The sequence below is a fragment of the Coregonus lavaretus genome, assembly GCF_964263955.1.
Source record: "Coregonus lavaretus genome assembly, chromosome: 19".
NCBI classification, from domain to species: domain Eukaryota; kingdom Metazoa; phylum Chordata; class Actinopteri; order Salmoniformes; family Salmonidae; genus Coregonus; species Coregonus lavaretus.
Window position 1 is genome coordinate 48,668,564 of NC_140006.1, and position 25,094 is coordinate 48,693,657.

A 25,094-nucleotide genomic window follows, 5' to 3' on the forward strand; every position below is an offset into this window, starting at 1 on the left:
TAGACAACTTCCTGGACAAAACATTTCACTGTAATAGTGAAGGTGTAAACTTGGCAGTAGAAAACCTGAACAGTATATTTGACCTCTCAGCTTCCCTATCAAATCAAACAATTTCAAGCAGACAACCTAAGAAAATTAACAGCAATGACAAAATGGTTTGATGAAGAATGCAAAAACCTAAGAAAGAAATTGAGAAACCTATCCAACCAAAAACATAGAGACCCAGAAAACCTGAACCTACGCCTTCACTATGGTGAATCACTAAAACAATACAGAAATACACTACGGAAAAAGAAGGAACAGCATGTCAGAAATCAGCTCAATGTAATTGAAGAATCCATAGACTCTAACCACTTCTGGGAAAATTGGAAAACACTAAACAAACAACAACACGAAGAGCTATCTATCCAAAACGGAGATGTATGGGTAAACCACTTCTCCAATCTTTTCGGCCCTATATCAAAGAACAAACAAAAAAAACATATACATGATCAAATACAAATCTTAGAATCAACTATTAAAGACTACCAGAACCCACTGGATTCTCCAATTACATTGAATGAACTACAGGACAAAATACAAACCCTCCAACCCAAAAAGACCTGTGGTGTTGATGGTATCCTCAATGAAATGATAAAATATACAGAACACAAATTCTAATTGGCTATACTTAAACTCTTTAACATCATCCTTAGCTCTGGCATCTTCCCCAATATTTGGAACCAAGGACTGATAACCCCAATCCACAAAAGTGGAGTCAAATTTGACCCCAATAACTACCGTGGGAAATGTTTCAACAGCAACCTTGGGAAAATCCTCTGCATTATCATTAACAGCAGACTAGTTCATTTCCTCAGTGAAAACAATGTACTGAGCAAATGTCAAATTGGCTTTCTACCAAATTACCGTATGACAGACCACGTATTCACACTGCACACCCTAACTGACAAACAAACCAACCAAAATAAAGGCAAAGTCTTCTCATGCTTTGTTGATTTCAAAAACCCAATTTGGCATGAGGGTCTGCTATACAAATTGATGGAAAGTGGTGTTGGGGGAAAAACATACAAAATTAAAATCCATGTCCACAAACAACAAGTGTGTGGTTAAAATTGGCAAAAAACACACACATTTCTTTCCACAGGGCCGTGGGGTGAGACAGGAATGCAGCTTAAGCCCCACCCTCTTCAACATATATATCAACGAATTGGCGAGGGCACTAGAACAGTCTGCAGCACCCGGCCTCACCCTACTAGAATCTGAAGTCAAATGTTTACTGTTTGCTGATGATCTGGTGCTTCTGTCACCAACCAAGGATGGCCTACAGCAGCACCTAGATCTTTTGCACAGATTCTGTCAGACCTGGGCCTGACAGTAAATCTCAGTAAGACAAAAATAGGACCACAAATACAAATTCCATCTAGACACCGCTGCCCTAAAGCACACAAAAAACGATACATACCTCGGCCTAAACATCAGCGCCACAGGTAACTTCCACAAAGCTGTGAACGATCTGAGAGACAAGGCAAGAAGGGCCTTCTATGCCATCAAAAGGAACATAACATTTGACATACCAATTAGGATCTGGCTAAAAATACTTAAATCAGTTATAGAACCCATTGCCCTTTATGGTTGTGAGGTCTGGGGTCTGCTCACCAACCAAGAATTCACAAAATGGGACAAACACCAAAATGAGACTCTGCATGCAGAATTCTACAAAAATATCCTCCATGTACAACGAAAAACACCAAATAATGCATGCAGAGCAGAATTAGGTCAATACCCGCTAATTATCAAAATCCAGAAAAGGGACGTTAAATTCTTCAACCACCTTAAAGGAAGCGATTCCCAAACCTTCCATAACAAAGCCATCACCTACAGAGAGATGAACCTGGAGAAGAGTCCTCTAAGCAAGCTGGTCCTGGGGCTCTGTTCACAAACACAAACAGACCCCACAGAGCCCCAGGACAGCAACACAATTAGACCCAACCAAATCATGAGAAAACAAAAAGATAATTACTTGACACATTTGAAATAATTAACAAAAAAACATCGCAAACTAGAATGCTATTTGGCGCTAAACGAAGCGTACACAGTGGCAGAATACCTGACCACTGTGACTGACCCAAACTTAAGGAAAGCTTAGACTATGTACAGACTCAGTGAGCATAGCCTTGCTATTGAGAAAGGCCGCCGTAGGCAGACCTGGCTCTCAAGAGAAGACAGGCTATGTGCACACTGCCCACAAAATGAGGTGGAAACTGAGCTGCACTTCCTAACCTCCTGCCAAATGTATGACCATATTAGAGACACATATTTCCCTCAGATTACACAGACCAACAAAGATCTCGAAAACAAATCCAATTTTGATAAACTCCCATATCTACTGGGTGAAAAACCACAGTGTGCCATCACAGCAGCAAGATTTGTGACCTGTTGCCACAAGAAAAGGGCAACCAGTGAAGAACAAACACCATTGGAAATACAACCCATATTTATGTTTATTTATTTTCCCTTTTGTGCTTTTGCACATAATGACATTTGAAATTTTATTTTGGAACTTTTGTGAGTGTAATTTTACTGTTAATTGTTATTGTTTATTTCACTTTTGTTTATTATCTATTACACTTGCTTTGGCAAGTATGAGAGAGAGAGAGAGAGAGAGAGAGAGAGAGAGAGAGAGAGAGAGAGAGAGAGAGAGAGAGAGAGAGAGAGAGAGAGAGAGAGAGAGAGAGAGAGAGAGAGAGAGAGAGAGAGAGAGAGAGAGAGAGAGAGAGAGAGAGAGAGAGAGAGAGAGAGAGAGAGAGAGAGAGAGAGAGAGAGAGAGAGAGAGAGAGAGAGAGAGAGAGAGAGAGAGAGAGAGAGAGAGAGAGAGAGAGAGAGAGAGAGAGAGAGAGAGAGCTAATGTTAATTGTTATTTTTCAGATAAATAAAGAGCGTTTGGGATCCCATTACATCGGGCTAACAGTTGATCTTGATCGGTCTTTCGGGTGAGTATAAAACGAGTAAATAGATTTTCAAATAAACTAAACTAATGGTGTCAAACTGCTCTTCTATTGCTGCGTTCTTGACATTTTAAAAACTCTGAAATACAAGCTTCCTTTGTGGGAGAAATCGATTTGAAAAGCACTCCAATTGGAGACTCAGATACTTCTCAGACATAACTTACCAAAACATTATTTATCCAAATCAATCTATTTGGATGTTTATTTAACACAATAATTTGGTTGAGAGCGTGACGGCTGCACTTTTTGTTTATGGTTGACGTAGCTAGTTAGACATTAGCCAGTTGGTGTTATCAACGATTTCAAAGCATGTGAATGCACACAAATAACTGCTCCGAGTTTAGAAGTTGTATTTCCGAACATTCCGTCATGTCATGAATGCATCATATTTGCCGTGTATTGTCCGTGTTCTTTCTGTGTCTTGTGTGTTTCTGAGTTCTTGTGTTCTGAGTTCTGTGTTCTGAGTCCTTGTGTTCTTTGTTCTGGGTTCTTGTGTTCTTTGTTCTGTGTTCCATGTTTCGTGCAGAGGCCACGGCAGTGCCAGGCTGGGCAGAGGCTGAATACTGGCCCACCCAATCAGGATGGCTTAAAATATATTTTTAAAAGAAAAAATGAAAGAAATGAATTCGATTTGTTATTTGTATTGCTTCCTTACTAATCAGAAATGTTGAATAATGCAGTAGGAGGTTCCAGGGATACCCCCCCCCCCCCCAAAAAAAAAATAACTACAACAACAACACACACACACATACAGTGCCTTCAGAAAGTATTCATACCCCTTGACAGATTCCACATCTTGTTGTTACAGCCTGAATTCAAAATGGATTAAATAGTTTTTTCTCTCACAAATCTACACACAATACCCCATAATGACAAAGTGCAAACTTGTTTTCAGACATTTGTACACATTTATTGAAAATGAAATACAGAAATATATCATTTACATAAGTATTCCCACCCCTGAGTCAATACATGTTAGAATCACCCTTGGCAGCGATTGCAGCTGTGAGTCTTTCTGGGTAAGTCTCTAAGAGCTTTCCACACCTGGATTGTGCAACATTTGCCCATTATTCTTTAAAAAATGATTCAAGCTCTGTCAAATTGGTTGTTGATCATTGCTAGACAAAAACTTTCAAGTCTTGTCATAGATTTTAAAGCTGATTTAAGTCAAAACTGTAACTCGGCCACTCAGGAACATTCACTGTCTTCTTGGTAAGCAACTCCAGTGTAGATTTGGTCTTGTGTTTTAGGTTATTGTCCTGCTGAAAGGTAAATTCATCTCCCAGTGTCTGGTGGAAAGCAGACTGAACCAGGTTTTCCTCTGGGATTTTGCTTGTGCTTCGCTTCATTCCATTTCTTTTATCCTGAAAAACTCCCCAGTCCTTAACGATTACAAGCATACCCATAACATGATGCAGTCACCACCATGCTTGAAAATATGGAGAGTGGTACTCAGTAATGTGTTGTATTGGATTTGCCCCAAACATAACACTTTGTATTCAGGACAAAAAGTTAAATGCTTTGGCAATTTTTTTTGCAAAATTACTTTAGTGCCTTGTTGCAAACAGGATGCATTATTTGGAAAAAAATGTATTCAGTACATGCTTCCTTCTTTTCACTCTGTCACGATCGTTGACAGATGAAGCGGACCAAGGCGCAGCATGATAAGCGTACATTCTTTATTTGTGTACACAACACGAACCAAAACAATAAACAAACGATACGTGAAGTCCTAGGTTACATTTACATTACATTACATTTTAGTCATTTAGCAGACGCTCTTATCCAGAGCGACTTACAGGAGCAATTAGGGTTAAGTGCCTTGCTCAAGGGCACATTAACGTCATTTAGCAGACGCTCTTAGCCAGAGCGACTCACAAATTGGTGCGTTCACCCTATAGCCAGTGGGATAACCACTTTACAATTTGGGGGGGGGGGGGGGGGGGTAGAAGGATTACTTTATCCTATCCCAGGTATTCCTTAAAGAGGTGGGGTTTCAAATGTCTCCGGAAGGTGGTGAGTGACTCCGCTGTCCTGGCGTCGTGAGGGAGCTTGTTCCACCATTGGGGTGCCAGAGCAGCGAACAGTTTTGACTGGGCTGAGCGGGAACTATGCTTCCGCAGAGGAAGGGGAGCCAGCAGGCCAGAGGTGGATGAACGCAATGCCCTCGTTTGGGTGTAGGGACTGATCAGAGCCTGAAGGTACAGAGGTGCCGTTCCCCTCACTGCTCCATAGGCAAGCACCATGGTCTTGTAGCGGATGCGAGCTTCAACTGGAAGCCAGTGGAGTGTGCGGAGGAGGGGGGTGACGTGAGAGAACTTGGGAAGGTTGAACACCAGACGGGCTGCGGCATTCTGGATGAGTTGTAGGGGTTTAATGGCACAGGCAGGGAGGCCAGCCAACAGCGAGTTGCAGTAGTCCAGACGGGAGATGACAAGTGCCTGGATTAGGACCTGTGCCGCTTCCTGTGTAAGGCAGGGTCGTACTCTCCGAATGTTGTAGAGCATGAACCTGCAGGAGCGGGTCACCGCCTTGATGTTGGCGGAGAACGACAGGGTGTTGTCCAGGGTCACGCCTAGGCTCTTCGCACTCTGGGAGGAGGACACAGCGGAGTTGTCAACCGTGATGGCGAGATCATGGAACGGGCAGTCCTTCCCCGGGAGGAAGAGCAGCTCCGTCTTGCCAGGGTTCAGCTTGAGGTGGTGATCCGTCATCCATACTGATATGTCTGCCAGACATGCAGAGATGCGATTCGCCACCTGGTTATCAGAAGGGGGAAAGGAGAAGATTAGTTGTGTATCGTCAGCGTAGCAATGATAGGAAAGGCCATGTGAGGATATGACAGAGCCAAGTGACTTGGTGTATAGGGAGAAAAGGAGAGGGCCTAGAACTGAGCCCTGGGGGACACCAGTGGTGAGAGCACGTGGTGCGGAGACAGCTTCTCGCCACGCCACTTGGTAGGAGCGACCGGTCAGGTAGGACGCAATCCAGGAGTGAGCCGCGCCGGAGATGCCCAGCTCGGAGAGGGTGGAGAGGAGGATCTGATGGTTCACAGTATCAAAGGCAGCAGACAGGTCTAGAAGGACAAGAGCAGAGGAGAGAGAGTTAGCTTTAGCAGTGCGGAGAGTCTCCGTGACACAGAGAAGAGCAGTCTCAGTTGAATGACCAATCCTGAAACCTGATTGGTTTGGATCAAGAAGGTCATTCTGAGAGAGATCAATCAATCAATCAATTTTATTTTATATAGCCCTTCTTACATCAGCTAATATCTCGAAGTGCTGTACAGAAACCCAGCCTAAAACCCCAAACAGCTAGTAATGCAGGTGTAGAAGCACGGTGGCTAGGAAAAACTCCCTAGAAAGGCAAAACCTAGGAAGAAACCTAGAGAGGAACCAGGCTATGAGGGGTGGCCAGTCCTCTTCTGGCTGTGCCGGGTGGAGATTATAACAGAACCATGCCAAGATGTTCAAAAATGTTCATAAGTGACAAGCATGGTCAAATAATAATCAGGAATAAATCTCAGTTGGCTTTTCATAGCCGATCATTAAGAGTTGAAAACAGCAGGTCTGGGACAGGTAGGGGTTCCATAACCGCAGGCAGAACAGTTGAAACTGGAATAGCAGCAAGGCCAGGCGGACTGGGGACAGCAAGGAGTCACCACGGCCGGTAGTCCCGACGTATGGTCCTAGGGCTCAGGTCTCTCAGTTGGCTTTTCATAGCCGATCATTAAGAGTTGAAAACAGCAGGTCTGGGACAGGTAGGGGTTTCGTAGCCGCAGGCAGAACAGTTGAAACTGGAATAGCAGCAAGGCCAGGCGGACTGGGGACAGCAAGGTGTCATCATGCCCGGTAGTCCTGACGTATGGTCCTAGGGCTCAGGTTCTCAGAGAGAAAGAGAGAACGAGAGAATTAGAGAGAGCATACTTAAATTCACACAGGACACTGGATAAGACAGGAGAAGTACTCCAGGTATAACCAACTAACCCCAGCCCCCCGACACATAAACTACTGCAGCATAAATACTGGAGGCTGAGACAGGAGCGGTCTGGAGACACTGTGGCCCCATCCGAAGAAACCCCCGGACAGGGCCAAACAGGAAGGATATAACCCCACCCACTCCGCCAAAGCACAGCCCCCGCACCACTAGAGGGATATCCCCAACCACCAACTTACAATCCTGAGACAAGGCCGAGTATAGCCCACAGAGGTCTCCACCACAGCACAAACCAAGGGGGGGGGCGCCAACCCAGACAGGAAGATCACGTCAGTAACTCAACCCACTCAAGTGACGCACCCCTCCCAGGGACGGCATGAAAGAGCACCAGCAAGCCAGTGACTCAGCCCCTGCAACAGGGTTAGAGGCAGAGAACCCCAGTGGAGAGGGGAACCGGCCTGGCAGAGACAGCAAGGGCTGTTCGTTGCTCCAGCCTTTCCGTTCACCTTCACACTCCTGGGCCAGACTACACTCAATCATATGACCTACTGAAGAGATAAGTCTTCAGTAAAGACTTAAAGGTTGAGACCGAGTCTGCGTCTCTCACATGGGTAGGCAGACTGTTCCATAAAAATGGAGATCTATAGGAGAAAGCCCTGCCTCCCGCTGTTTGCTTAGAAATTCTAGGGACAATTAGGAGGCCTGCGTCTTGTGACCGTAGCGTACGTATTGGTATGTACGGCAGGACCAACTCGGAAAGATAGGTAGGAGCAAGCCCATGTAACGCTTTATAGGTTAACAGTAAAACCTTGAAATCAGCCCTTGCCTTAACAGGAAGCCAGTGTAGGGAAGCTAGCACTGGAGTAATATGATCAAATTTCTTGGTTCTAGTCAGGATTCTAGCAGCCGTATTTAGCACTAACTGAAGTTTATTTAGTGCTTTATCCGGGTAGCCGGAAAATAGAGCATTGCAGTAGTCTAACCTAGAAGTAACAAATGCATGGATTAATTTTTCTGCATCATTTTTGGACAGAAAATTTCTGATTTTTGCAATGTCACGTAGATGGAAAAAAGCTGTCCTTGAAACAGTCTTGATATGTTCGTCAAAAGAGAGATCAGGGTCAAGAGTAACGCCTAGGTCCTTCACAGTTTTATTTGAGACGACTTTACAACCATCAAGATTAATTGTCAGATTTAACAGAAGATCTCTTTGTTTCTTGGGACCTAGAACAAGCATCTCTGTTTTGTCCGAGTTTAAAAGTAAAAAGTTTTCAGCCATCCACTTCCTTATGTCTGAAACACAGGCTTCTAGCGAGGGCAATTTTGGGGCTTCACCATGCTTCATTGAAATGTACAGCTGTGTGTCATCCGCATAGCAGTGAAAGTTAACATTATGTTTTCGAATAACATCCCCAAGAGGTAAAATATATAGTGAAAACAATAGTGGTCCTAAAACGGAACCTTGAGGAACACCGAAATGTACAGTTGATTTGTCGGAGGACAGACCATTCACAGAGACAAACTGATATCTTTCCGACAGGTAGGATCTAAACCAGGCCAGAACTTGTCCGTGTAGACCAATTTGGGTTTCCAGTCTCTCCAAAAGAATGTGGTGATCGATGGTGTCAAAGGCAGCACTAAGGTCTAGTAGCACGAGGACAGATGCAGAGCCTCGGTCTGACGCCATTAAAAGGTCATTTACCACCTTCACAAGTGCATTCTCAGTGCTATGATGGGGTCTAAAACCAGACTGAAGCATTTCGTATACATTGTTTGTCTTCAGAAAGGCAGTGAGTTGCTGCGCAACAGCTTTTTCTAAAATTTTTGAGAGGAATGGAAGATTCGATATAGGCCGATAGTTTTTTATATTTTCCGGGTCAAGGTTTGGCTTTTTCAAGAGAGGCTTTATCACTGCCACTTTTAGTGAGTTTGGTACACATCCGGTGGATAGAGAGCTGTTTATTATGTTCAACATAGGAGGGCCAAGCACAGGAAGCAGCTCCTTCAGCAGTTTAGTAGGAATAGGATCCAGTATGCAGCTTGAAGGTTTAGAGGCCATGATTATTTTCATCATTGTGTCAAGAGATATAGTACTAAAACACTTAAGTGTCTCTCCCGATCCCAGGCCCTCGCAGAGCTGTGCAGATCCAGGACAGCTAAGCCCTGGAGGAATACGCAGATTCAAAGAGGAGTCCGTAATTTGCTTTCTAATGGTCATGATCTTTTCCTCAAAGAAGTTCATGAATTTATCACTGCTGAAGTGAAAGCCATCCTCTCTTGGGGAATGCTGCTTTTTAGTTAGCTTTGCAACAGTATCAAAAAGACATTTTGGATTGTTCTTATTTTCCTCGATTAAGTTGGAAAAGTAGGATGATCGAGCAGCAGTGAGGGCTCTTCGGTACTGCACGGTACTGTCTTTCCAAGCTAGTCGGAAGACTTCCAGTTTGGTGTGGCGCCATTTCCGTTCCAATTTCCTGGAAGCTTGCTTCAAAGCTCGGGTATTTTCTGTATACCAGGGAGCTAGTTTCTTATGACAAATGTTTTTCGTTTTTAGGGGTGCAACTGCATCTAGGGTATTGCGCAAGGTTAAATTGAGTTCCTCAGTTAAGTGGTTAACTGATTTTTGTCCTCTGACGTCCTTGGGTAGGCAGAAGGAGTCTGGAAGGGCATCAATGAATTTTTGTGTTGTCTGAGAATTTATAGCACGACTTTTGATGCTCCTTGGTTGGGGTCTGAGCAGATTATTTGTTGCGATTGCAAACGTAATAAAATGGTGGTCCGATAGTCCAGGATTTTGTGGAAAAACATTAAGATCTACAACATTTATTCCATGGGACAAAACTAGGTCCAGAGTATGACTGTGGCAGGACGCAAGAGAGTTGGCTAAAGACGGCACGCTCAATAGTTTTGGAAAGAAAAGAAAGAAGGGATACTGGTCTGTAGTTGTTGACATCAGTGGGGTCGAGTGTTGGTTTTTTGAGAAGGGGAGCAACTCTCGCTCTCTTGAAGACGGAAGGGACATGGCCAGCGGTCAAGGATGAGTTGATCAGCGAGGTGAGGTAGGGGAGAAGGTCACCGGAGATGGTCTGGAGAGAGAGGGGAGAAAGAAGTCAAAGCATAGGGTAGGGCAGTGTGAGCAGGACCAGCAGTGTCATTAGACTTAACAAACGAGGATCGGATGTCGTCAACCTTCTTTTCAAAGTGGTTGACGAAGTCATCCACAGAGAGAGAGGAGGGGGGGGGGGGGGGGATTCAGGAGGGAGGAAAATGTGGCAAAGAGCTTCCTAGGGTTAGAGGCAGATGCTTGGAATTTAGAGTGGTAGAAGGTGGCCTTAGCAGCAGAAACAGATGAAGAAAATGTAGAGAGGAGGGAGTGAAAAGATGCCAGGTCGGCAGGGAGTTTAGTTTTCTTCCATTTCCGCTCCGCTGCCCGGAGCTCTGTTCTGTGAGCTCGCAATGAGTCATCAAGCCACGGAGCTGGAGGGGAGGACCGAGCCGGCCGGGAGGATAGGGGACACAGAGAGTCAAAGGATGCAGAAAGGGAGGAGAGGAGGGTTGAGGAGGCAGAATCAGGAGATTGGAGGGAGAAGGATTGAGCAGAGGGAAGAGATGATAGGATGGAAGAGGAGAGAGTAGTGGGAGAGAGAGAGCGAAGGTTGCGGCGGCGCATTACCATCTGTGTAGGGGCAGAGTGAGTAGTGTGGGAGGAGAGCGAGAGAGAAAAGGAAATAAAGTAGTGGTCGGAGACATGGAGGGGAGTTGCAGTGAGATTAGTAGAGGAGCAGCATCTAGTGAAGATGAGGTCAAGCGTATTGCCTGCCTTGTGAGTAGGGGGGGACGGTGAGAGGGTGAGGTCAAAAGAGGAGAGGAGTGGAAAGAAGGAGGCAGAGAGAAATGAGTCAAATGTGGACATAGGGAGGTTGAAATCCCCCAAAACTGTGAGGGGTGAGCCATCCTCAGGAAAGGAACTTATCAAGGCGTCAAGCTCATTGATGAACTCTCCAAGGGAACCTGGAGGGCGATAGATGACAAGGATATTAAGCTTAAATGGGCTAGTGACTGTGACAGCATGGAATTCAAATGAGGAGATAGACAGATGGGTTAGGGGAAAAATTGAGAATGTCCACTTGGGAGAGATGAGGATTCCTGTACCACCACCCCTCTGACCAGATGCTCTCGGGGTATGCGAGAACACATGGTCAGACGAGGAGAGAGCAGTAGGAGTAGCAGTGTTTTCAGTGGTGATCCATGTTTCCGTCAGCGCCAGGAAGTCGAGGGACTGGAGGTTGGCATAGGCTGGGATGAAGTCAGCTTTGTTGGCAGCAGAACGGCAGTTCCAGAGGCTGCCTGCGACCTGGAACTCCAGGTGTGGGGTGCGTGCAGGGACCACCAGGTTAGAGAGGCAGCAGCCACGCGGTGTGGTGCGTTTGTGTAGCCTGTGCAGAGAGGAGAGAACAGGGATAGGCAGAGGCATAGTTGACAGGCTGTAGCAAATGGCTACAAAAATGCAGAGGAGATCGGAATGAAATGAGCTAAGCATCTGGGAGAGGAGAGAGCAGGGCCTCCCTCACCAAAAACTTCTACCTCAGAAACTAAAATTGTTTCACTGAACCACCCGAACAAAAACTCTCCCAACTTCCACCTTTAGAAATCAGAATTGTTGTGAACCACAGTGGTTCAATGTTTAAAGGAATAGACTCAACCCACTTTATTCAGCTAGCTAACTATGACACCATAGCTAACTAGCATGCTAGCATCCAATAACAATAACACACAGTTTAGCACCAACACTTGGTCACAACAAACCACCAATAGTGTGTTAACTAGCTAACTAGCATGCTAGCATCCAGTAACACACAGTTTAGCACCAACACTTGGTCACAACAAACCACCAATAGTGTGATAACACACTAAACAGATCATTCGTGTCTGTGTCAAGTTCCTTTCATGACGCAGCAATGATTAAACGTTGGCTAGCTAGGACAAGTATATTGTATTTAGCTACTACAGTACAGTTAGCTGGTCGTGTTGGGTAGCTAGCAATGGCCACTGTGTTGACTTTGTTTGAAGAACGGCTAGCTAGCTAGCTTCGTGCTACACCCGGCACACAATGGCTACTGTGTTGACTCTGACTCTGTTCGAAAAACGGCTAGTTAGCTCGCTTCGTGCTACAGCCGGCACGGCCGAAGACACTGCCAACCTACAGTAACTACCCACAACAACCCACGATGCCTAGCTATGACGCCATAGCTAACTAGCATGCTAGCATCCATTAACACACAGTTTAGCACCAATACTTGGTTACAACAAACTGCCAAGAGTGTGTTAGCACACTAAACAGATAATTCATGTCCGTGTCTAGTTCCTTTCATAACGCATAACGCAGCAAAAATTAAACGTTGGCTAGCAGCACATTAACATTGGAAACAGCTCTCCACCGTTGCTAAACGTTACCAGTAGCTACCCGCTAGCTAGCTAGCCTCGTGCTTCGATACTAACCTACAATTACCTACGGAAACCTACAATAACAACAATACTAACCTACAATAACTACAATACCTAACTACAACTAACTACCTACCTACGATCTAATACATGGTTAAGCTTTACTCAACACCATATGAGAAGCTTACCTCCTGCTTACCTCCAGCTAGAACAGCATGGACAACACAAACCTTTCGGAACAAGATCCCACCAAATACTAGTGCCAAACAGGCTGCCTAAGTATGGTCCCCAATCAGAGACAACGAGCTACAGCTGCCTCTGATTGGGAACCACCCTGGCCAACATAGATCAAAACGAACTAGAACCTAAAACATAGAAAACAAAACATAGAAAATCCACACCCTGGCTCAACATATAAGAGTCCCCAGAGCCAGGGCGTGACACACTCTGTCATTTAGGTTAATATTGTGGATTAACTACAGTGTTGTTGATCCATCCTCAGTTTTCTCCTATCACAGTGATTCAACTCAGTAACTGTTTTAATGTCACCATTGGCCTCATGGTGAAATCCCGGAACGGTTTCCTTCCTCTCCGGCATCTTAGTTACTGACGCCTGTACTTTGTAGTGACTGGGTGTACACCATCCAAAGTGTAATTAATAACTTCACCGTGCTCAAAGGGATATTCAATATCTGATATTCAATATCTTATGTTCTGAGTTCTTGTGTTCCGTGTTCTGAGTTCTCGTGTTCTGAGTTCTCATGTTCTTGAATCTTCTTGTGTTCTTGTGTTCTTAGTTCTTATGTTCTGTGTTCTTGTGTTCTGAGTTCTTGTGTTCTAAGTTCTGAGTTATTGTGTTCCGTGTTCTGTCCAGGTGGATGGACGGTTCCCCAGTAGTGTACCAGAGATGGGACAACAACCAGCCGGACTTCAAGAACAACGATGAGAACTGTGTTGCCATGTATGCCTCCATGGGTGAGCTAAAGATGAGATGAGGCCCATAATTGATCCTCTCTTATAAGAACTTGCATTGAGTTATTTTAATTCTGAATCTGGGGGGTGGTTACCACAGAACTCAAGGGCATGACTAGGTCTACTATAACTGTGTGTCTGTGTCTTCAGGTTTCTAGGATGACTATAACTGTGTGTCTGTGTCTTCAGGTTTCTAGGATGACTATAACTGTGTGTCTGTGTCTTCAGGTTTCTAGGATGACTATAACTGTGTGTCTGTGTCTTCAGGTTTCTAGGATGACTATAACTGTGTGTCTGTGTCTTCAGGTTTCTAGGATGACTATAACTGTGTGTCTGTGTCTTCAGGTTTCTGGCACGACTATAACTGTGGCACCCAAATGAGGTCCATCTGTGAGAGGATTGGTTCCCCCCCAGCGAACAGCACTGTGGCCCCTACTGCCCCCCCCACAGGAGGATGTCCCCCGGAATGGACCCTCTACCAGTCTAAGGTCAGAGATCACAGGTCACACAGGAAGAGTGTTATAATAATAATAATGTAATAATAATTTAATGTTAAAAGTCTTTCACATGAAAACAGACGATACAGTTTTACAACAGGCTTTGAGAATGAAAGTCTAACTCTAAGTGTTTGCCTATAGTCAATCAACTTTAATTAATCAAGTTGATGTATTGCTTATTGATTTGTTTATAGTGCTACAAACTGATTGGACACCGGGTACCTAGTACCTGGCTCGAGGCCAGATCGTTCTGCCAATCCATGGGCGCAAACCTGGCGTCCATCGCCAATAGGAGGGAGCAAGGTTGGTGAGATGCTTTTAATCCAATGACCCTCATCTGTGGCCGTCTAAGCCGTTGCCTCTGGATCACATCTACGATGTGCCGCTGGGGGTTTGAATCCTGCCCACTGCTCTTTCATCACTCTTTGTCCTACCTTTAACCTTTCACCTCTATCTATCCTAAAACATACAAAACAATTCAATAAAACCAGTGGTGGAAAAAGTACCCAATTGTCATACTTGAGTAAAAGTAAAGATACCTTAATAGAAAATGACTCAAGTAAAAGTGAAAGTCACCCAGTAAAATACTACTTGAGTAAAAGTCTAAAAGTATTTGTTTTTAAATATACTTAAGTATCAAAAGTAAATGTAATTGCTAAAATATACTTAAGTATCAAAAGTATAAGTATAAAATCATTTGAAATTCCTTATATGAAGCAAACCAGACGGCACCCTTTTCTTGTTTTTTTATTTATGGGTAGCCAGGGGCACACTCCAACACTCAGACATAATTGACAAACTAAGCATTTGTGTTTAGTGAGTCCTCCAGATCAGAGGCAGTAGGGATTTTCTTGATAAGTGAGTGAATTAGACAATGTTCCTGTCCTGCTAAGCATTCAAAATGTAACGAGTACTTTTGGCCGTCAGGGAAAATGTATGGAGTAAAAAGTACATTATTTTCTTTAGGAATGTAGTGAAGTAAAAGTAAAAGTTGTCAAAAATATAAATAGTAAAGTAAAGATACCCCAAAAAACTACTTAAGTAGTACTTTAAAGTTTTTTTTATTAAGTACTTTACACCACTGCAAAAGATATACTGTATATACTGAATGAACAGTCATCTTCTCTTTGACAGGCAGGTAGTTAACGCCCACAGACAACGCCACTGACCCTAAACTGTCAAACTGATCAACTGACCCATTACAGACAGTCATACACATAAACACCCCATGGATACTGCTATAAATGTTAGTAGCACCTTGTTTTACAGACGAAAATGACAGTACCATCAAATAAAGGAACAGCCAAATATCAGTCAGTCAGTGTTGATCCAACCTTTTTCTCTCCTGACCAACTCTCTCTCCTGTGGGTTGTAACCATAGAGATAGAAAGAGGGCTCTGGATGGATTGAGGGCTTCCACCATTTTAAAGTAGTCAGCTGGGTGGGGATTCCTATGGGCTGTAGCCTCAATGAGCTGCCCACGCTGTCACAGACGCTATAATGGCACAGATACAAAGATGAGACCTCTATCTGTCTCTATGGTTGCAGTGTTTCTGACGACCCAGATGACTACTGTGGCCACTGACCTGTGGATTGGACTGAGTAACTTAAACCGGGACAGGTTTGTTTGGACCGATGGCCAGGCAGTCAAATACTTAAACTGGGATCCCAATAAGGTATGCATGTATGCACACATTTACCTAATCAATGAGGCCCGCTGGGGGGTGCTATATGGCCAATATACCACAGCTGGTCGTAGGCGTGACGCGAAGCAGACATTTATGCATTTACATATAAACAAAACATTCACATAGACATAGACAATGTTCCGTCTAAGCTGCAGAGAAGCACGAAATTGAACTTCACTCACCTTTCTTGAGTTTTCCCCTTTAGTTAACACTATCAATGTTCCGCTGTACTGTGGGAATTGTGATCGAATCAACGCAATGTTAGCCAATTTCAATGTAACATACCCACACAAAACGAACTATGCAAGAGATTTTCTTGTAGGCAGAACGCATTGGAGTAGGATTCTATTGCATTGATAGGCACGACTCAGCCCTTACTCTACACAGACCGGTCCGGCATAACCAATCAGAGCTGCAATAGGCCTATATGCAAATAGCCATTGTCATATATGGATCTGTGCCGTTCACTTTGAACTGGACTGTGTTTAGGCTACAGATGTGTTCGTTTACTTTGAGCCTGGACCACTGGGTGGCATACTGGACGTGATGTGCTAGTTTACTTTGCAAATCTTATCCCTAAGCCAATAATGTCTCTTAATAAATACCATTCATGTATAATATTTTGTTTCTTAATTTTAGAATCTGCCGCCGACGTTAAGACAGCGATGGCATCAAGTTAATCGGGTAAATACCCTTTACACTTTAAGTAAAAATGCTACACGTATATTCACTTAAACACAGAAATATACATACAGTAAATATACACACAGTAAATATACATACAGTAAATATACATACAGTAAATATACATCTACACAGACATATACAGTGAGGGGAAAAAGTATTTGATCCCCTGCTGATTTTGTACGTTTGCCCACTGACAAAGACATGATCAGTCTGTAATTTTAATGGTAGGTTTATTTTAACAGTTAGAGACAGAATAACATCAACAAAAATCCAGAAAAACGCATGTCAAAAATGTTATAAATTGATTTGGATTTTAAATGAGGGAAATAAGTATTTGACCCCCTCTGCAAAACATGACTTAGTACTTGGTGGCAAAACGCTTGTTGGCAATCACAGAGGTCAGGCGTTTCTTGTAGTTGGCCACCAGGTTTGCACACATCTCAGGAGGGATTTTGTCCCACTCCTCTTTGCAGATCTTCTCCAAGTCATTAAGGTTTCGAGGCTGACATTTGGCAACTCAAACCTTCAGCTCCCTCCACAGATTTTCTATGGGATTAAGGTCTGGAGACTGGCTAGGCCACTCCAGGACCTTAATGTGCTTCTTCTTGAGCCACTCCTTTGTTGCCTTGGCCGTGTGTTTTGGGTCATTGTCATGCTGGAATACCCATCCACGACCCATTTTCAATGCCCTGGCTGAGGGAAAGAAGGTTCTCACCCAAGATTTGACGGTACATGGCCCCGTCCATCGTCCCTTTGATGCGGTGAAGTTGTCCTGTCCCCTTAGCAGAAAAACACCCCCAAAGCATAATGTTTCCACCTCCATGTTTGACGGTGGGGATGGTGTTCTTGGGGTCATAGGCAGCATTCCTCCTCCTCCAAACACGGCGAGTTGAGTTGATGCCAAAGAGCTCCATTTTGGTCTCATCTGACCATAACACTTTCACCAAGTTCTCCTCTGAATCATTCAGATGTTCATTGGCAAACTTCAGACGGCCCTGTACATGTGCTTTCATGAGCAGGGGGACCTTGAGGGCGCTGCAGGATTTTAGTCCTTCACGGCGTAGTGTGTTACCAATTGTTTTCTTGGTAACTATGGTCCCAGCTGCCTTGAGATCATTGACAAGATCCTCCCGTGTAATTCTGGGCTGATTCCTCACCGTTCTCATGATCATTGCAACTCCACGAGGTGAGATCTTGCACGGAGCCCCAGGCCAAGGGAGATTGACAGTTCTTTTGTGTTTCTTCCATTTGCGAATAATCGCAACACACCACACACCCACACAACACACCCACACACCCACACCACACACACACCCACACCACACCACACACCCACACCCACACCACACACCCACACCCACACACCCACACCCACACCACACCACACCACACCACACCACACCACACACCCACACCCACACCCCCACACACCCACACAACACACCCACACCTACACCCACACACCCACACCCACACAACACACCCACACCCACACAACACACCCACACACCCACACCACACCACACACCCACACCCACACAACACACCCACACACCCACACCACACCACACACCCACACCCACACACCCACACCCACACCACACCACACCACACACCCACACCCCCACCCCCACACACCCACACAACACACCCACACCTACACCCACACCACACCACACACCCACACCCACACAACACCCCCCCACACCCACACCACACCACACACCCACACCACACCACACCACACCACACACCCACACCCCCACACACCCACACAACACACCCACACCTACACCTACACCCACACCCACACTACACCACACACCCACACCCACACAACACACCCACACACCCACACCACACCACACACCCACACCCACACCCACACACCCACACCACACCACACACCCACACCACACCCCCACCCCCACCGACAGGCCTACTGTACATATGTTCATAAGATAACATAAGATACTGAAACACATAGACCAAATCCCTATAGTGTATCTCTAGAAACATTTCTGAATAAATACCACTAACATATATCATTTGGCTTGTTTAATTGTAGCATTTCTTAGATATATTTATCTCTCAGTCTAATAAGGTAAGACCCATTTAAACTAACTATCATCACTCAAAATGAGAATTACACACAATACATCTGATATAATAACAATACAAATAATATATTAATAATGTATTATTTAATGTGCTAGCCATACATTTTGCTCAAAGCTATATTATATGACAGAATGAAGTCTGTGACTGTGAATGTTGTGGTGGCATTGATCATCTTTCTCTCACTGTCAGTGTTTTGTGATGGCCAGTTCCTCATCCATCTTGGGGAAATGGCAGCACAGGTCCTGCAACGATACACACGGCTTCATCTGTCAGCGCAAAGTTGGTGAGTAAAGACATTCTTCTACTTCTTCTCTACCTCCTCCTCCTCCTCCCCTTCGCTCTCTCTCTCCTCATCTTCCTCCTCCTCCTCCTCCTCCTCTCTCTCTGCCTCCTCCTACTCCTCCTCCTCTTCGTTCTCCCTCCTCCTCCTCCTCCTCCTCCTCTTCTTATCTCTCTCTCTTCCTCCTCCTCATCCTCCTCCTCCTCATCTTCCTCCTCCTCTTCTTTCTCTCTCCTCCTCCTCCTCCTCCTCTTCCCCCTTCTCTTTTTCTCTTCTTCCTCGTTCTTCTTGTCTCCATCCTCAGCCCTCTGATTTGTGATGTGACTAACTGTTGCTCTGCCCTCCTAGACTCAGGCATCCCAGTCCCAGCCCCGACAGCGTTACCCAGAGGATGGGTGAAGCTGGCCAACGACTCCTACATGGTGCTGCCCCGGAACCAGACATGGCCCGAGGCCCGGATGCAGTGTGAGGCCGAGGAGGGCCAGCTGGCTAGCACCCTGGATGAACTGTCAGTAGCCTACCTGGAGCTGCAGGCTCTGAAGCTGCAGTCACCACTGTGGATCGGACTCAATAGGAATGAGGTAGAGTACTAGCTACTACTACTAGTTACTGGTACCCTCTCCTCACTGCTGGCTGTCTCTTCAGGTGCAACAGACTCCTCATCAGAATAGGGCAGCTTACTGGTACCTTTCTCCTCACTGCTAGATAGTGTGACCAACTGGGTTTCAACCACAGGGTCGTTTACAGCACCACACAACAAAAACTGTGTTAGCCCTCTGAGATAAAGCCTAGGCATTATCTAAGGAGCATAACGTTACGTTTTCAGATGATCAAGACAGGCTACTGTACTGTAATATAACAGATGCAATTTATCAGATGCTTTATCCAAAGCGACTTACAGTCATGCGTGAATACATTTTCGCGTGGGTGGCCCCAGCGGGAATCAAACCCACGATCCTGAAGTTGGAAGCGCAATGCTCAACCAACTGACTTACAGCTGTAGTGGGGTTTTTTTTCAGACGCAAGGCTACTTCAGGTGGATGGACGGCTGGCCCCTGAGCCTGGCCAAGTGGGCCCAAGGGGAGCCCAGCAGAGACCGGCCCTGTGTCTACCTGGACGTGGAAGGCACCTGGAAGACAGCCCTCTGTAACCACACCTACCCCAGTGTGTGTAAGCAATCCTCAGGTGAGAGAGTCACCTACCCCAGTGTGTTAGTAGTCACCAGGTGAGTCAGTCACCTACCCCAGTGTGTTAGTAGTCACCAGGTGAGACAGTCACCTACCCCAGTGTGTTAGTAGTCACCAGGTGAGACAGTCACCTACCCCAGTGTGTTAGTAGTCACCAGGTGAGACAGTCACCTACCCCAGTGTGTTAGTAGTCACCAGGTGAGACAGTCACCTACCCCAGTGTGTTAGTAGTCACCAGGTGAGACAGTCACCTACCCCAGTGTGTTAGTAGTCACCAGGTGAGACAGTCACCTACCCCAGTGTGTTAGTAGTCACCAGGTGAGACAGTCACCTACCCCAGTGTGTTAGTAGTCACCAGGTGAGACAGTCACCTACCCCAGTGTGTTAGTAGTCACCAGGTGAGTCAGTCACCTACCCCAGTGTGTTAGTAGTCACCAGGTGAGACAGTCACCTACCCCAGTGTGTTAGTAGTCACCAGGTGAGACAGTCACCTACCCCAGTGTGTTAGTAGTCACCAGGTGAGTCAGTCACCTACCCCAGTGTGTTAGTAGTCACCAGGTGAGTCAGTCACCTACCCCAGTGTGTTAGTAGTCACCAGGTGAGTCAGTCACCTACCCCAGTGTGTTAGTAGTCACCAGGTGAGACAGTCACCTACCCCAGTGTGTTAGTAGTCACCAGGTGAGACAGTCACCTACCCCAGTGTGTTAGTAGTCACCAGGTGAGTCAGTCACCTACCCCAGTGTGTTAGTAGTCACCAGGTGAGACAGTCACCTACCCCAGTGTGTTAGTAGTCACCAGGTGAGACAGTCACCTACCCCAGTGTGTTAGTAGTCACCAGGTGAGACAGTCACCTACCCCAGTGTGTTAGTAGTCACCAGGTGAGTCAGTCACCTACCCAGTGGCGGCTCCTGAAAAAATTCTCAGGGGGGGCAATTTTTCTGATGATTTAGGTGACCTACACACATTTTTAAAAAGATATGTCCAGCAACAACATGAAGACAGGGGCAGCATATAAGTCAATACCAGAAGCATTTATTGACTGATCTCAAAAGTGTTGGCTTACAAAAGCAAAATAAGTTATCACAGTAAAAATAATCAAGGGTGTTCTTTCACATTCCTCAACACTGCATAAACAATATGTATGGCTTTGTAAAAATGAACAACCATATTCTGGCCAATTGTATAGATTTGTAAATATGAACAACCATATTCTGGCCAATTGTATAGATTTGTAAAAATGAACATGAACAGATTTTTTATTTTTTTGAATGGCAGTACCTTTCAAACATGTCTGCTTGCAGTAAGGTAGCACTCACAAGGTGGCCAGAGAAAGAGAACCTTTCTTTGGTGTGATCCAGGATGGTGTTGCAGACCTCTTCAGACAGCCTCTGCTTCTCCTCTTCTCTCAAAGCTGTTCTGGGTCTTTTGGCTCCTGTTGCTTCTTGCAGCTGCTGTTGAGAGGAGTCCCTGAAGGCAAACAGACCAATGTGTTTGTTGGCTTTGTACAGTATTGTTGTCTATGTGATGCACAGGTATATGCAATGTATCCATGTATAGTACAAATACTTCAGTTCCACTTAAAATGAGCAGGGATGCATAAAGTCTTTAGTGTTTAAGTTAGCCTTTGTGTCTCACATAGCCTGGATGTTCAGCACAGTATACAGTGGTGCTCATAAGCTTATGATCCCATGCTAAAGTTGACTAAAAAGAGGAATAAAAAAGAAAAGAAAATTGGTGTCCTTAAAGGTTGGATTTTCCAACTTTTTTAATTAAGTCATTAAGATCAATTTCCAAAAGATGATTTTTTTATTTTTTTATTCCTCTTTTTAGTCAGCTTTAGAATGTGTTCATACACTTATGAGCACCACTGTACAGTACACATAGTATATAAAATAAGATAGATTACACCACTGGCCATATATAATGAGAATAATGTAATTTCAAACACAAATGCAGTCTCCTTTCATGCATACATTTTCAAATAAAGCTCTGCTTTGAGAAAGATCGAATGATATTGTTTAATCTTTATCTTACCTTATGGCCTGCACACTGCTTGCGAAGCTGTCGAGGGCACGTTTGATAAAGACAGCATCGATGTCCTTCTTCTGTAGCTTCTGGTACGGTGGGCTGGTGAAATGAACCCAATGAACCCATCCGGATGGCTTCAAAACATTCTATGAGGTCGTCTCGATTCTCGTAGACAGTGTTCACGACTCTGCTGTTGCTAACCTCATCGTTATCGCGGTGGACAGCTAGCCTGTATCCCTCATCCAGTTGAGTGGCAATATTCACTCTCCCCAAAGCAGACAATCTCAAAAAGCTATCAATGTGGGTCTTTGACAGCTCATTTTTCTTAATCTTTTCTGAAAGATGGTGCATGTCGGTTACACCAGTCGCTGTCCAAGCGGTGCTGTCTGCCGTGCCGCCTTCAGGGTGAAAGAGTAGTTTCTTAGTTACGTTCATGGTTACGTTACGTTACGTATGACGAAAGCGCGTAAGTGCAAGCCCTCAGAAACCCATAGAGATTGTATTGAAAGCTCTGAAATTTGAAAAAAAAATTTTTTACATTAGAGGCTATGAGAGACTTCTGGCCGATTTTCAACCTGACTGAAATCGCCCCAAAACGGGCGGGGACATTTGAAGCACGACTTTAGCCTGATTGGACATTTAGTGGCTGGCAGATCAAACGTCTAGATTAGAACACTGAACTACTGTTGCCGTGATATAATTGATTAGAAAAAAAATCCCTTCCTTTTCCCGTTTGGCAGTGCGTCGCCCATATCGCCCTATTGAACAGACCGCCCCTGCACCTACCCCAGTGTGTTAGTAGTCACCAATCAAATAATCAATCAATCAAATGTACACTGCTCAAAAAAATAAAGGGAACACTAAAATAACACATCCTAGATCTGAATGAATGAAATAATCTTATTAAATACTTTTTTCTTTACATAGTTGAATGTGCTGACAACAAAATCACACAAAAATTATCAATGGAAATCAAATTTATCAACCCATGGAGGTCTGGATTTGGAGTCACCCTCAAAATTAAAGTGGAAAACCACACTACAGGCTGATCCAACTTTGATGTAATGTCCTTAAAACAAGTCAAAATGAGGCTCAGTAGTGTGTGTGGCCTCCACGTGCCTGTATGACCTCCCTACAACGCCTGGGCATGCTCCTGATGAGGTGGCGGATGGTCTCCTGAGGGATCTCCTCCCAGACCTGGACTAAAGCATCCGCCAACTCCTGGACAGTCTGTGGTGCAACGTGGCGTTGGTGGATGGAGCGAGACATGATGTCCCAGATGTGCTCAATTGGATTCAGGTCTGGGGAACGGGCGGGCCAGTCCATAGCATCAATGCCTTCCTCTTGCAGGAACTGCTGACACACTCCAGCCACATGAGGTCTAGCATTGTCTTGCATTAGGAGGAACCCAGGGCCAACCGCACCAGCATATGGTCTCACAAGGGGTCTGAGGATCTCATCTTGGTACCTAATGGCAGTCAGGCTACCTCTGTCGAGCACATGGAGGGCTGTGTGGCCCCCCAAAGAAATGCCACCCCACACCATGACTGACCCACCGCTAAACCAGTCATGCTGGAGGATGTTGCAGGCAGCAGAACGTTCTCAACGGCGTCTCCAGACTCTGTCACGTCTGTCACATGTGCTCAGTGTGAATCTGCTTTCATCTGTGAAGAGCACAGGGCGCCAGTGGCGAATTTGCCAATCTTGGTGTTCTCTGGCAAATACCAAACGTCCTGCACGGTGTTGGGCTGTAAGCACAACCCCCACCTGTGGACGTCGGGCCCTCATACCACCCTCATGGAGTCTGTTTCTGACCGTTTGAGCAGACACATGCACATTTGTGGCCTGCTGGAGGTCATTTTGCAGGGCTCTGGCAGTGCTCCTCCTGCTCCTCCTTGCACAAAGGTAGAGGTAGCAGTCCTGCTGCTGGGTTGTTGCCCTCCTACGGCCTCCTCCACGTCTCCTGATGTACTGGCCTGTCTCCTGGTAGCGCCTCCATGCTCTGGACACTACGCTGACAGACACAGCAAACCTTCTTGCCACAGCTCGCATTGATGTGCCATCCTGGATGAGCTGCACTACCTGAGCCACTTGTGTGGGTTGTAGACTCCGTCTCATGCTACCACTGGAGTGAAAGCACCGCCAGCATTCAAAAGTGACCAAAACATCAGCCAGGAAGCTTAGGAACTGAGAAGTGGTCTGTGGTCACCACCTGCAAAACCAGTCCTTTATTTGGGGTGTTTTGCTAATTGCCTATAATTTCTACCTGTTGTCTATTCCATTTGCACAACAGCATGTGACATTTATTGTCAATCAGTGTTGCTTCCTAAGTGGACAGTTTGATTTCACAGAAGTGTGATTGACTTGGAGTTACATTCTGTTGTTTAAGTGTTCCCTTTATTTTTTTGAGCAGTGTATTTATAAAGCCCTTTTTACATTAGCAGATGTCACAAAGTGCTATACAGAAACCCAGACTAAAACCCCAAACAGCAAGCAATGCAGATGTAGAAGCACGGTGGCTAGGAAAAAATCCCTAGAAAGGCAGAAACCTAGGAAGAAACCTAGAGAGGAACCAGGCTCTGAGGGGTGGCCAGTCCCCTTCTGGCTGTGCCGGGTGGAGATTATAACAGTACATGGCCATTAAAGCCAGATTTTTCTCCAAGATGTTCAAACGTTCATAGATGACCAGCAGGGTCAAATAATAATCACAGTGGTTGTAGAGGTTGCAACAGGTCAGTACATCAGGAGTAAATGTCACTTGGCTTTTCATAGCCGGGCATTTAGAGGTTGAAATAGCAGGTGCGGTAGAGAGAGAGTTGAAAACAGCAGGTCTGGGACAAGGTAGCACGTCCAGTGAACAGGTCAGGGTTCCATAGCCGCAGGCAGAAGAGTGGAAACTGGAGCAGCAGCACGACCAGGTGGACTGGGGACAGCAAGGAGTCATCAGGCCAGGTAGTCCTGAGGCATCAAATCAAATCAAATTTGATTTGTCACATACACGTATTAAGCAGATGTTATAGCAGGTGTAGCCAAATGCTTATGCTTTTAGCTCCGACAGTGCAGTATTATCTAACAATTTCACAACATATACCCAATACACACAAAAAAGTAAGGAATGGGATTTAAGAATATATACATATATGGACAAGCAATGACAGAGTGGCATGGACTAAGATACAGTAGAATATTATAGAATAGAATACAGTATATACATATGAGATGAGTAGTGCAAGATATGTAAACATTATTAA

At 45.2% G+C, this 25,094-nt stretch overlaps 1 protein-coding gene across 2 annotated transcripts in view; it reads left to right on the forward strand.

Moving 5' to 3' along the window:
* Positions 1-25,094, forward strand: part of LOC311146611 (macrophage mannose receptor 1-like) — a gene marked incomplete at its 3' end in the record, with an annotated part of 67,788 nt that overhangs the window by 36,135 nt on the left and 6,559 nt on the right. The window contains exons 18-27 of one of the 2 annotated variants that reach the window (XM_084183140.1): positions 2,926-2,990; positions 13,258-13,358; positions 13,701-13,843; positions 14,047-14,155; positions 15,401-15,528; positions 16,180-16,224; positions 18,296-18,331; positions 18,538-18,631; positions 18,977-19,209; positions 19,648-19,813. In XM_084183140.1, coding sequence (XP_084039266.1) covers positions 2,926-2,990; positions 13,258-13,358; positions 13,701-13,843; positions 14,047-14,155; positions 15,401-15,528; positions 16,180-16,224; positions 18,296-18,331; positions 18,538-18,631; positions 18,977-19,209; positions 19,648-19,813 — 1,120 coding nt within the window. The remainder of the gene's footprint in view (positions 1-2,925; positions 2,991-13,257; positions 13,359-13,700; positions 13,844-14,046; positions 14,156-15,400; positions 15,529-16,179; positions 16,225-18,295; positions 18,332-18,537; positions 18,632-18,976; positions 19,210-19,647; positions 19,814-25,094) is intronic. The other variant, XM_084183141.1, reaches the window with a different exon arrangement.